Source organism: Rhinopithecus roxellana, chromosome 10 (genome assembly GCF_007565055.1).
Source record: "Rhinopithecus roxellana isolate Shanxi Qingling chromosome 10, ASM756505v1, whole genome shotgun sequence".
NCBI lineage: Eukaryota > Metazoa > Chordata > Mammalia > Primates > Cercopithecidae > Rhinopithecus > Rhinopithecus roxellana.
This window is the reverse complement of record NC_044558.1, coordinates 121,223,181-121,236,290: the sequence shown is the minus strand read 5'-3', so window position 1 is coordinate 121,236,290 and position 13,110 is coordinate 121,223,181. Positions and strand designations below refer to the sequence as shown.

Genomic DNA, 13,110 nt, shown 5'->3' with positions numbered 1-13,110 from the left:
AAAAAGCCGATGACATTCTTAACAGCATGTAGTCTCCAATTCAAACAGAAAATACTATAGAAAATGCTAACTTGAGTGGACCAGTTTTAATCAGCGCCAAATAATTCTAGTATATAACTAATTTTAGAGAAAGTAAAGTATGTAAACAAAATGGTTCCTTTTGTATAATAACAACTTTTCTATTTTGAGAGCAGGTATCTAATTCGGTAACTTCACTTATTTTAATGATAGCAATGAAACAGGTAGTAAAGTAACAGATGTCACAAAATCCATGCATTTAAGCATAATCCACTTCCTCAAGTCTTCACTTTGAGTTTATTTATTCTTACTTTACAGATAAGTCTAATAAACTTAGTCATCTGGTCTCCAAAATGAAAGCAGATCAGAAGGCACATTATGAAGGTAGAGAAGGGCTACTACAGGCACACTTAAGCAAGCAGTAATAGAAATGGAAAAACGACTGTTAAAAAACAAAGACATGAAAACTAAAACGAGCACAGCAGAATGGAGCCATTTCGATTAGTCTATCAGATCATAATAAATAATGTTAATGATCATTTTGATACCAAAATAAAATACATTCATATACTATTTAAGAAGACAGTAATGCATATCAATTTTATGAAGATTTCCTTCAGAGATTATTCCAAAAAATTTTAGTGCTGAAAGAGGTTCAAGCTCTGCAGGAAACTGGGGTATCTAGAATGACGCATTCCCCAAATATTCAAGTTAGCCAGTTCTTATCAAATTAGCCATCTTTAGTCTCATACCCATAGTTCTAGAACATAAATCTTGATGAACAGAGTTGAAGTTACATTTATAGTGCCATAAGTTTTAAATCTGTGTACTGTACTAAGAACAATGAATGAGAACTATATATTTAACATTTTTCTGAAATACACACAATTATTTATTCAAAAATGTTAGTCAAATTTCACTTATAGTTGAATTCATTAATGGAAGTCCTAGAAACATCATTATATAAAAACTGAATTAGAACTTCAAATATATGGCAATCACATATTCAACCAAGTATTTGTTTTGGCAAGTTTTTAGTAAAGAACTAAGAGGCAAACAAAAGAATGCTAAGCAGTCAAACAGGTATCACAAAGTCCATGCACTTTACTGACAGAAAAGCCCCTTAGCTCTCTTTCAGTCTACTTACTCTTATTTTAGACACAATTCTAGCAAGCTTGGCAATCTGGTTTCTCAGTCCACAGCAGATTAGAAGCAGCAAATTAGGGGCCTATTGCAGGAGGCAGGCACACAAGACAGCGGCAAAAGTGACAGCTGATTATAAGGGAAGATAGAGAAACTGTGAAAAACAGACATAACTCAAAAAAGCACACCAATGTGAGGTCATGTTGTAAAGGGGTACCTGACATATATCTCAGTAGCCCCTGAGGATGAGTTTCTGTTTATCACCCCATGATAGAAACTGATATTCCTAAAGATGACAGAAAAAGTTAAATTATATTCTATATACTCTAGACAAAGTAGAGAAGTAGTGCATTTAGTTATTAAATTATTAAAATGGATTTTAGTTAGCTGAGAAGTTAACTTAGGCAAATTAATCACCTGTCTATGATGACAGATCAATGAATTGTTACTGCATTTTTTTCTATACTTTCTCTTCTAAAATATTTGTAGCTTTATTTTCTAATTAAATGTGAACTGCATAGCTATTTTCTTGTAAGTAGAATTGGAAAAATAAATCAATCTTTATGCCTTGGGTGGCTGTCATTCTTAGTATAATATCTACTTTAGTTCAAACAATGATTTAGCCGAGCTATAACACACTCTTACAGTATTTAACCTGTTTCTTTGGTTTGGGTATAGGAACAATATACTATGATTAAACCAAATCAGTTGAATTTTTACTCCCATATAATTTCTCACAATTTGTCAAAAAAGTTTCATATTTTACATTATTGATGGGAAGTGAAGAGTTAGTCACCAGAGTGAAATGATCTGTAAGGTCCCTTCTGATTCACACTCCACTGACTTCCAATTTTGTGGAATGTATCAGGACTTGATTTTTTTAATGCTTTAACACTAAAAGATTTATAACTTTTCTTATGTAAATCAGAATGTTACTATTATTTTAAGAAAACTGAGTTTTAAATGAGCTTTCCTACCTGGAGGTAGACAAAGGGTAAAAATTCTGTCTTCAAGAGTGACCTAAATAGACTCTCACATGCATTCTTCCATTAAGTACTAGGTTTGTCCTGGTAAAACAAACTACAGAAACATCTGTATTAAAAACTGTCAGGAAGATACTCCTAACAAGAGTCATACTGTTAAAAATCATATTGTAAAACTTAAAAAGCACAATTGTAAGTTTTCCCTGCAGTGTTTTATTTTTTTCCCCAGAGGGTTTCTTCTATATATAGGTAGCAGCTTTTTTTTTTTTTGAGACTGAGTCTCGCTCTGTCGTCCAGGCTGGAGTGCAGTGACATGATCTCGGCTCGGTTCATGCCATTCTCCTGCCTCAGCCTCCCGAGTAGCTGGGATTATAGGCGTCTGCCACCACGCCCGGCTAATTTTTTGTATTTTTAGTAGAGATGGGGTTTCACTATGTTGCCCTGGCTGGTTTTGAACTCCTGAGCTCAGGCAATCTGCCCACCTTGGCCTCCCAAAGTGCTGGGATTACAGGCGTGAGCCACCACGCCCGGCCAGGGTGGCAGCTTTGAAAGCTAGTCAAAAGCCTGCTAAGGGAAGTAAAATATTCTTAGAAAAGTAACAAACAAGAAAACCTACTTATCTTATATTGGTCTGTTTTTAAATACTTCCTAAGGTATTCATGGCAAGAAGAGCAAAGTCCTAGACAGAGGTTCCTAGATTTTATTGGACATAAACATTATCTATGGCTCATTCCAAAATGACCAACTAAGAATCACTGGGAGTATGGTCTAAAATTTGCATTTTAAAAATAAGACTTTATTTATTTTGATGTAGTTACCCCACTAATACAACTGAGAAACACTGACTTCAAATATTATGAGAGAAAATTACTCCAGGAATTTTTGCAGAGAAGATAATACTTTATCTAGAAAATATTTTAAATATTTTAAAAGATGAAAACTACACAAAAGAATATTCAAATAAAGCTGCAAGATCTTTATGTCACAATTTCAGTAAGTAGAGTTTTCACTGGATTATGTAACAAGTAGTGAATGAAACAGATCAGACTGAAAGACTGGAAATTCTTGATTAAAATTATTTAGTCTTTCAAAATTAAAAAGGTATCACCTTAGAGAGCACTGAATAAAACTGATACAATATTATGAAGATATTTCCCCCAAACTTTGTAGCTTTATTTTCTAATTAAGTGTGAATTGCATAGCTATTTCAAATGCATAGCTATTACAATTGTGTAATAAAAATAACATACAATAAAAGAATTAAAAATTATTAAACTCTAATTCTTCCCCGTGTAAGGTTACAGGTTAAGAGAGAGATTACCAAATTTTTCCATAATTACCTCTTCTAAATCCAAAGAAAAAGAAATCAGTAAACTAAATAAGCGAGTTAAATAAGAAAGTAAACCCTAAGTATTATTGAAGAATTTAACAGTTATAACACATAAAGATTTTTAAAATTGAAATTTAGCTATTTCTAAGTAGTAAAGCAAGGCCCAACCTAAGGTATTGCTCCTAAGAGGTTAATTATAGATAAGTTCCAGGATTTTGGCAAAAAGGCAAAATCACTTACAGTACAATAATCTCTACTATTTATATAAAGCAGAACCAAGTTTTTTCTCAGGTTAAAAAGTAAATTTCCTTAGATTCCTGAAAGAAAAAAAATCCCCTTCGGTATAAGTAAATTTACTCAATAAAAGTGATAAGTTACAGGAATTTGAATGTGTTTCTTTAAAGACAATCTAGATTCATCATGCAATTTCCTTTCTAGGACAGCAACATAAATTGAGTTATTCCTATATTTCCCCCAAATAATGTCTATAGAACTATGTACTGCATAGGAGCTACAGGTCTCAAAACTATATATGCTGCAAATAATTACTCTTTGAAAATGCAATCACAACACAAGACAGATGAGATTGGCCAATCTGAAAAGCAGTCTCTGTTAAGAGGTAGTTTGTAAATGAAATACTAAGGAGGCAAGGATGCTTTCCAGCAGGCTGACAGGATGTTTCCTGAATCTCATTAAGGTGGACAGGGCTAGAAAACAGCAGCATTGTGACCTGTTTGTGTTAATGGTACCCAATTATCCAAGGTAAAGTGATAATAAGGAACATTTTTCTGCTTGCTAAATTGGGGGTGGGGCCTTGGAGTACAAGAATCCCACTTGGACATCATCACTTTCAATTGCAGAAAGAAAGGTGAAAGTGTGAATCTAAAAAATCGTACAATGTTTTTCTTTTAAAGATCACTAGGACATCTTAAAATTAACTACTAAATATACACACGAACAAGGAAACATAAGAAATGTCATAACCCATGCACTGTTGAAACTACTTTTAGTTCCAAACCCCAGCACACATCAATTGTATCAATTAATTTTTTTATTCAGAACCTGGATCTTTAAGACTGGTATAAACAAAAATAAAATACAAACAACTTGTTATTAACATAATAGCTGCAGTTATTAACTGCAAGAATACAGTAAAAAGGAGTCATACTAAATGTTAATGTTCTTGCAACAGAATTTTCCCAATCACCTTATGGTAGCAAATTCTGGCAAGAAATGATAATTCATTTCTTATTAAAAATACTTAAAGAATTTCCAAGATTGATCAGTTGTGCCACAAATAAAACAGCAGTTTATTCAAAAGAGCCCTTACCTTTCTCTTATTTTCCTAAAAGATCTGCCATTTACAGGTAACTACTAATTTCAGATCAGTTATTCAAACCAGGGTTCTTCCTCTAAATCCACATCTTAGCTTTATATATAGTAAACTTACACTCATATTCCCTTTCCAGTCTTGAAGCTAAACACTTTTGTAAAAGGAACAATCTAAAATCACTTTATATGAATCTTGGTTCTTACTTTTCTTCTATCTCATTTTTATTTTCTTCTATTATTTGTTCTTCCTCCTCATCACCAAAAGTCTGTTCCTGCATGGTGGTAAAGGAGAGAGATCTAGCAGCCACTTCTGCAGCAAGGCCAGCAGTGAAGGTAAAATCCGGTGACAGCTGTAGCCGTGCCAGCCTCTGCTTAATGGAGGGCTGTAATGAGTCCCTGGGAGTTGGAGGGGCAGTGATCAGACCACTTCCATCTGCTTGCGGTTCATATTCACTCTCACACTGGTAACACATTCTTTCTTCTGCTCCTTGGGGGAAGACTTCATTTGAAGAATTATCTTTATTTTTACCTTTTAGAGAGTTTTCACATAAATACTCAGTCCTACTTATTTCATTGTCTGATGTGGTGGATTTACTACTTTCCTCTTCAGTATCATTTTTACTGACTTTTCCCATATCTGAATTCACTGATGGTTCTGAATTACTTATGGGTTCCACTGGGTCTACAGGAGACAAGGATTTCAACACGGCTTCAAATAAAAAAAAAAAAAGAAAAAAGAAAAAAAAATAACTAAGGACCTAGCAATGATTTAAACTTTTAATTCAAACTCTCAGTTTAAGTTTTTTCTTAAAAAGAACAATAAATAAATAAAAGCTAAATAAAACTTTCTAGTAAAATCAATGAAAATTTATAAATCCAGGAAACTTTATAAGAGAGAAAATGCCTAAGAAATGAAATGAGATGGGGATTTGATGAAGGTTTTAAGACACCTCACATATTATCTTATTGAAAATATTAAAGCAGTGGTTCTGAAAGTGTGTTCCCTGAACCAACATTATCATTTATCACCGAGGAATTTGTTAAAAATGCAAATTCTTGGGCCTGATCCCAGACCTCCTGAAATGCAAACTCCGGGAGTAGGGACCAGCTGTATTTTACAAGCCCTCATCTTGATTCTGATACACACTAAAGTTTGAGAACCATTGTATTAGGGAATGAGCAGCATGGTTTTCACTGATAAGACGTCAGATAAAAGGCTTAAAGTAATCTAGATAATAATAATATCTTCAACATGTATGCATGTATATTTACAAGTTAAAACAGCATGGAAAAAATGCAACACACAATTTAACTTACTTGCCAACCACCTCACAAGACCCTAATGAAAGTAAAGCCATAACTTCTACACATTTTGTAGTACCACGAAAAATACAAATGAAATAAAGTCTTCATTCAAGATCAACTATTGTACAAAATATAATACATAAATATAATATACATTCATACGGTAGAAGTTGTCCTTGCAAGGAAAATGCAGTTTTATTTAGCCCCTCTTGATGTTAGTAGGCAGTGGGTTGCTTGCTAGGCAGTCGCTCATCCCAGCATGAGGGGTTAGTACAATACAATATAGTATGAAGCATGACGGAAGGAAAAAAGTGCTTCTCGAAGAGCTGGCGTCTATTTAAAAAACGTTTTTGTAAAACGTGTCCACTTCCAGGAACCATCCCTAAGCTGCAGTAACTCCACTAGAGAAGCAGCAACAACAGAAAAAAAATGGCCACAGCAGGTTCCAGTGCAGACTTTCCCCCTCTAATTCCATGCGGACTTTACCCCTGTAGGCAGAGATGAAAACAGCTCTGGAAGATGTACTGAAATTTTTCATGGGAAAAGCATTCTATGGTATCAGCAGCTTTTTACTTATTTTCACAAACTAAAAAACAGCATTATGACCCTTTCCAATGTAAACTCTATCAAAAGCACATACCTGAAAAAGAGATACATTTCTCTCATTGATAAAATCTTTTCCCATAATGTCAATAGCATAACTTTAAAGCTATATGAAGAAAACACTAAACAATAAAAAAGGATACAAGTTTATATACAATGCTATTTTCAGTCTGTGGACATTCTTAGTTTATAAATCTGTTAGCTCTTAAAGGAAGAAACATACATTAGAAGTTGGTTGATATTCACAATTATTACTAATTAAATGGGGGGGATATAATCTGTGTAATGAGAGGATCAATTGACAAGTGTGTTAGAATTTAAGCCTCAAGGCAGGTAGGAGGCTTTATATTTTGTTTCTTGATCCTTGTGCTAGGGATACAGCAGCGACTCTGATGTATAACAAGTACTCAATAACTACTTGTTGAATGAGTAATTTGCTGAATGAATGTTGTGGGATAATAAGGTCCCTATTTAAGAAGACTGTAATTTTGTCACAGAGACACACAAAACAAAACAAAACAAAACTTTGAACATGTAGAAAACAATAGTGCCTAAAATTAATCTCTGATGTATGTAGGCCCAGTATATGAACGAACAGATTGCAGGAAATCAATTTGTTAATCATTTCCCTTCTCTGCTATATGCTTTGGGGCTCAAGACTTCCTTTATATTTCATCACAATGTCCCTTTAGTACAAGGGTCTGTAGTGTTAGGAGAGATGGTAGAGCTGGAGCACTCAGAGAAGAATTCATGGAGAAGGAGAGACTAGTAGAGAGGACAGCTTGGTGGAGAAGGCAGAATTTTTGGCAAAGGGGTAAGCATGAATTTTTTTTTTTTTTTGAGAGAGTCTCACTCTGTCGCCCAGGCTGGAGTGCAGTGGCGCGATCTTGGCTCACTGCAACCTCCATCTCCCAGGTTCAGGCGATTCTCCTGCCTCAGCCTCCAGAGTAGCTGGGATTACAGGTGTGTGCTATCACGCCTGGCTAATTTTTGTATTTTTGGTAGAGATGGGGTTTCTCCATGTTTGCCAGGCTGGTCTCGAACTCCTGACCTCAAGTGATCCACCTACCTTGGCCTCCCAAAGTGTTGGAATTAGAGGCGTGAGCCACCGCGCTTGGCCAGCATGAAATTTTTTCATGAATAAATATAACAAATATGTGAACTACAGTTTAATTTGATAAACATAAGAAGATACCTATAATAAAAACAGTAGAAAATATAATTGGATGGGTGAATTTTTATGATGAAGAGACTTGAAAACAGGAAGAAGAGTTCAGATTCAATACAATAAGGGAGAAACCACTATAGGTTTTAAGATAGAGAGCCATCATCAATGCAGTGTTGGAGAAAAATCTGGAAAGAGTTTGCAAGATAGCTTAGAAGAAAAAAGTACTGAAAATGGAAGTCAGCTAAGAGGCTATTTTAATGTACAAGGATAATTTAACGAGAACCTGGGCTATAAAGGGAGCCGATAGGAAGAAAGAGGAATGATAAAACCAAGAAACATAGATCTGGACAGGGGAGAACATAGGGCTCATGAGAGAAAAAAAAAGAGAACTGGAGGAACTTTCCAGAAGTATAGGTAATCTATACACTTCTAGTGAGGAGGGAAAAGGTAGGCAGTTGATTTTGAGGGTCCACACAGACACTCTAAAATAGAAGGGAAGTCGTACTCTACCTACTTAGAAATCCATAGGCATCAATTCAACTAAGAATTAGCTAGGTTGATATTGTCAAGTATTAAGCTTCCCCTGATTCCTTCCCCTGTCTCCTATGAAGTTTGACTTAAGAAAAGAATGGTGAGAAACAGAAAGGAATTTCAGTCTTTTGCATCACCAGCTATCCCACTCTGCTGAAATCAGAGTATGGGGAGTATGCCCACAGGCACCCCCCCTCCCCTCCCATCTACTAAAGTGCTCAAACCACTTAAATAATGCTAATGATGTGGCTCGCTGGTCTAGGTTTTAATTCTTTTTTAATTCTTTTTTTTTCTTTTCTTTTTTTTTTTGAAATGGAGTCTCCCTCTGTTGCCCAGGCTGGAGTGCAGTGGCATGATCTCGGCTCACTGAAACCTCTGCCTTCCGGGTTCAAGTGATTCTCCTGCCTCAGCCTCTTGAGTAGCTGGGACTACAGGCACATGCCATCATGCCTGGTTAATTTTTGTATTTTTAGTGGAGACGGGGTTTCGCCATGTTGGCCAGGCTGGTCTTGAACTCCTGACCTCAAATGATCCACCCACCTCAGCTTTCCAAAGTGCTAAATATTACAGGCATGTGCTGCCACGCCTGGGCCATTTTTTTCAATGTGAACACAGTTACTAGTTTTGTGCTTCACTGAGGTATTTTAAAATATTTTAACATATGGAGAACAGAGTTGAGAATCTCAAATTCACTAAATTTGAAAATAACATTTAAAATATCCCAAATTATTCAACTCACTGTCCATTCTAAAACAAATTTACTAAAAAATTAAATAACTGATATAAAAGTGTGACTTGGTATCTCCAGTATGGTTACATTCCTACTCTTTTATTAATCAGATTGATTTAGCATCTAGAAGAAAAAGTACTATGCATACTGGTGGACCCTTATAAAACCCCAAGAATTCTTCACCTAAAATAACATTCATGGTTCAAGAAAGAGAGAGTCCCCTACACTGAAATAACCTGTTACTTTAAAGTCAGTGCTTACCATGATCACTAAATAGAAGTTGCTTCCACTTCTGCCTTTCTGCCTCTGAAGCTTTAAATCCCAGCACAGATTTTAATTCTTGGAGCACTCTCTTGGATTCTTCATGCTCACGCTTCTGTCTCTCTTTGTCTTCTTGAGACAAGTAATAAAAATCATCCTTTCTGAAATCACTATCAATATCTATATCATCTACATAAGCTTCTAATTCCTGAAAATGAATAGAAGAAAAAGCACTTTACTTGAAGCAGACAATTCTCTAGTAAGCATTCATTTACTTGCACTTATCTCTGAGATTAAAAAAAACGACTTGCATTTGGCACAGGTCATTAAAGCACAGCTAAGAAAAGAAAAAAGTAAATATATACCTATGGATAAATTGAAATCTTCAAAAAAAAAACCTAACAGTTGATACTAGAAAGCACTGTGGATAAAAAGGTTTAACAACTTCAGTGGTTATTTTTCTACTCAGAGAACATACCATCCACTTAGTTAGTGTTACAGCCATTAGCTATATCAAAACCAATCAAAATTAGAAGGGCAAGCAGTTTGGGGAGGTGGTCAGGCATGTTTGTTTTCTTGTGGTTCTTTCGGATTTCCCAGGAAGTTTGAACACTCTTCCTAGAATTAGGGAACACCCCACCTTATGGTCCTCCCTATCTCTAAGACAGAGGGTAGGATGCTTGCTTATCCAAGCAGTATCCTTACAGTATAGGCTCAGGTAAATGACCTGGGATCCTCTAATCAGACGTACCAGCATCAGATCAGATTTACAAGTCTGTGATAAAAGAAGCAGTCACCAGCTGGGCGCGGTGGCTCATGCCTGTAATCCCAGCACTTTGGGAGGCCGAGGCGGGTGGATCACGAGGTCAGGAGTTCAAGGCCAGCCTGGCCAAGATGGTGACACCCTGTCTCTACTAAAAACTACACAAATTAGCAGAGCGCGGTGGCAGGCGCCTGTAATCCCAGCTACTCAGGAGGCTGAGGCAGGAGAGTCGCTTGAACCCGGGCAGCAGAGATTGCAGTGAGTCGAGATCATGCCACTGCACTCCAGCCTGGGCCAAAGAGTGAGACTCGGTCTCGAAAAAAAAAAAAAAAAAGAAGCAGGCACCAGGATGTTGCAGATATGTTTCTTGAGGTAGCATTTCTGGAGGTAATTTTTACTATTCAGCATTGATGGAGCAAGGGGCAATATCTCTACTCATTAACTTAGCAATGATATCGCCATTGCAACCGTTCTTTTGAGTGATTCGGCTGTTTACCCTAGCCTCATTCAAGCCTGCTTATCTGGCTCTCTGAAATATTCTGTAAGCTACCTAAAAGTTTAAATAAAGTGTCTGTTAAACTAACTAGGGTTGGTTTCCATTTGCAATTAAGAATACTGAATAGTAACTTGTTATTCAACATACACGAAAAAAAATACTGAGTAGATAATATGACCTAAGGAAAAGAGGTTTTCCTTAGAATGAACAAAAGTAATCTGTCAATATCCAATGCGATCATCAAAAAATTGTTTTTAAAAGTGAGGTATATCATTACATGCAGTCAAGTGCACAGGGTTTTTACATATGCACACATACCAGTAACTGCTACTCAGATCAAGATAAAACCATTCCCAGCATCCCAAAAGGTAGCTCTGCCAATGTACTAATTTTCAATGTGTTCAATCACTTTTGAAAGCCACTCAGATATGGACAATTAGATATAAATAACAACCAAAAAAATTCAGAGTTAAGCACTAAGAATTAACGATATGATATAAATTCAATAAATTATGCTGTAATTTTGAAGCTCATTAGAAACATAAATCAAACAAGGGAAAGAACAGTAGTTTTCACCCTTACCTGCTCCTCTGGGATTGGATCTTTGTCTGCAATGTGTAGAGTAGGCTGCTTCAAAGGTACTACTGTACAATGTGGGTTTTCACATGCTATTTCAGGCTTGCCTTTAAAAAATGGGAGTAGGTGGGAATAAAGATAAGAAACAGACCACACAGAAACGAGTGAACATCTAATTAAAAATATCCTTGGGGCCAGGTGTGGTTGCTCATGCCTGTAATCCCAGCACTTTGGAAGGCTGAGGCGGAAGGATAGCTTGAGCCCAGGAGTTCAAGACCAGCCTGGAAACAAAGTAAGACCCTGTAGCTACAAAAACTAAAAAAGAAATCAGTTGGGCATGGTGGTGCACACCTGTAGTCCCAGCTACTTGGGAGGCTGAGGTGGGAGGATCGCTTGAGCTGGGGAGATCAAGGCTACAGTGAGCAGTGATCATGCCACTGCACTCCAGCCTGGGCAACAGAGCTAGATCCTGTCTCACCACCAAAAAATCCTTGGTACTAATACTTTGTCAATTTCATAGTCCAACTTGTTCTAATAATTTTTTATTTATAAAAAAATAAAGATATTAAAATGAAAAACAAGCCAGGCGCGGTGGCTCAAGCCTGTAATCCCAGCACTTTGGGAGGCCGAGACGGGTGGATCACGAGGTCAGGAGATCGAGACCATCCTGGCTAACACCGTGAAACCCCGTCTCTACTAAAAAATACAAAAAGCTAGCCGGGCGAGGTGGCGGGCGCCTATAGTTCCAGCTACTCGGGAGGCTGAGGCAGGAGAATGGCGTAAACCCGGGAGGCAGAGCTTGCAGTGAGCTGAGATCCGGCCACTGCACTCCAGCCTGGGCAATAGAGCGAGACTCCGTCTCAAAAAAAAAAATAAAATAAAATAAAATAAAATGAAAAACAATAATTAGTAGATTTACAACTTAACTTTAAGTCTTTAAACTCTGGGAGAAGAGGACCTGCCCTTCTCTCTTCACCTCACCACAGTATCTGGTACACACCAGGTACTCTATAAATACTTGTTGAACAAAATATTATCATTCACAGCATAGGAATAGTCTTAAGACAGACCATCACTCTTCTTCACAAAATACAAACTTCAATCTTACCCTGAGGCTATTTTAACTCTCAGAAGTTGGAATTGGAAATGAGTTCACAAGTAAGTATCTTTACAAGAACACCCAAGTGAGTTTAACTTTGATTAATTCTTAAAATTTGTGTTTGGTATTTACTGACAGGGTTACTTAGTCTCATATCCGGCTGGCTACCATTCATCATTGCCTTTCTACTTATAAAAAAAGAAGTGGCCAGGCGCGGTGGCTCAAGCCTGTAATCCCAGCACTTTGGGAGGCCGAGATGGGCGGATCACGAGGTCAGGAGATCGAGACTATCCTGGCTAACATGGTGAAACCCCGTCTCTACTAAAAAATACAAAAAACTAGCCGGGCGAGGTGGCGGGCGCCTGTAGTCCCAGCTACTCGGGAGGCTGAGGCAGGAGAATGGCGTGAACCCGGGAGGTGGAGCTTGCAATGAGCTGAGATCCAGCCACTGCACTCCAGCCCGGGCGACAGAGCGAGACTCCGTCTCAAAAAAAAAAAAAAAAAAAAAAAGAAGTATAGTTTAAACTTCTTGATTTTTACTTTTCAAAAGTAACAATAGTTAAATGGTTTTAAAAAAGAAGTATTTTGGAAATGTTAACAAAAAAATAACTGGTTAGTTTGTAGGAAAGATGGCAGAATGATTAATAAATTAATAGGAAGCACTAATGAGAGACAGAATAGCATAGTGGCTAAGAGCTATAGAGTTAGTCACACCTGGGTTAAATCCCAGCTCTTGCTGCTTTCTAGTTTAAATTACAGTTAACTGGCCAGG

At 36.9% G+C, this 13,110-nt stretch overlaps 1 protein-coding gene across 22 annotated transcripts in view; it reads right to left on the bottom strand.

Moving 5' to 3' along the window:
- Window positions 1-4,507: 4,507 nt before the first annotated feature.
- Window positions 4,508-13,110, bottom strand: part of VEZT (vezatin, adherens junctions transmembrane protein) — an 83,976-nt gene continuing 75,373 nt past the window's right edge. For 9 of the 22 annotated variants that reach the window (XM_030938624.1, XM_010383908.1, XM_010383913.2 and 6 more), the window contains 3 exons: window positions 11,246-11,346; window positions 9,405-9,612; window positions 4,508-5,515 (listed from right to left, as the gene is read on the bottom strand). In XM_030938624.1, coding sequence (XP_030794484.1) covers window positions 5,007-5,515; window positions 9,405-9,612; window positions 11,246-11,346 — 818 coding nt within the window. In that variant the 3' untranslated portion in view covers window positions 4,508-5,006. Of the gene's footprint in view, window positions 5,516-5,570; window positions 6,600-9,404; window positions 9,613-11,245; window positions 11,347-13,110 lie in introns of those variants that run through there. The other 13 variants (XM_010383907.2, XM_010383910.2, XM_030938620.1 and 10 more) reach the window with 3 other exon arrangements.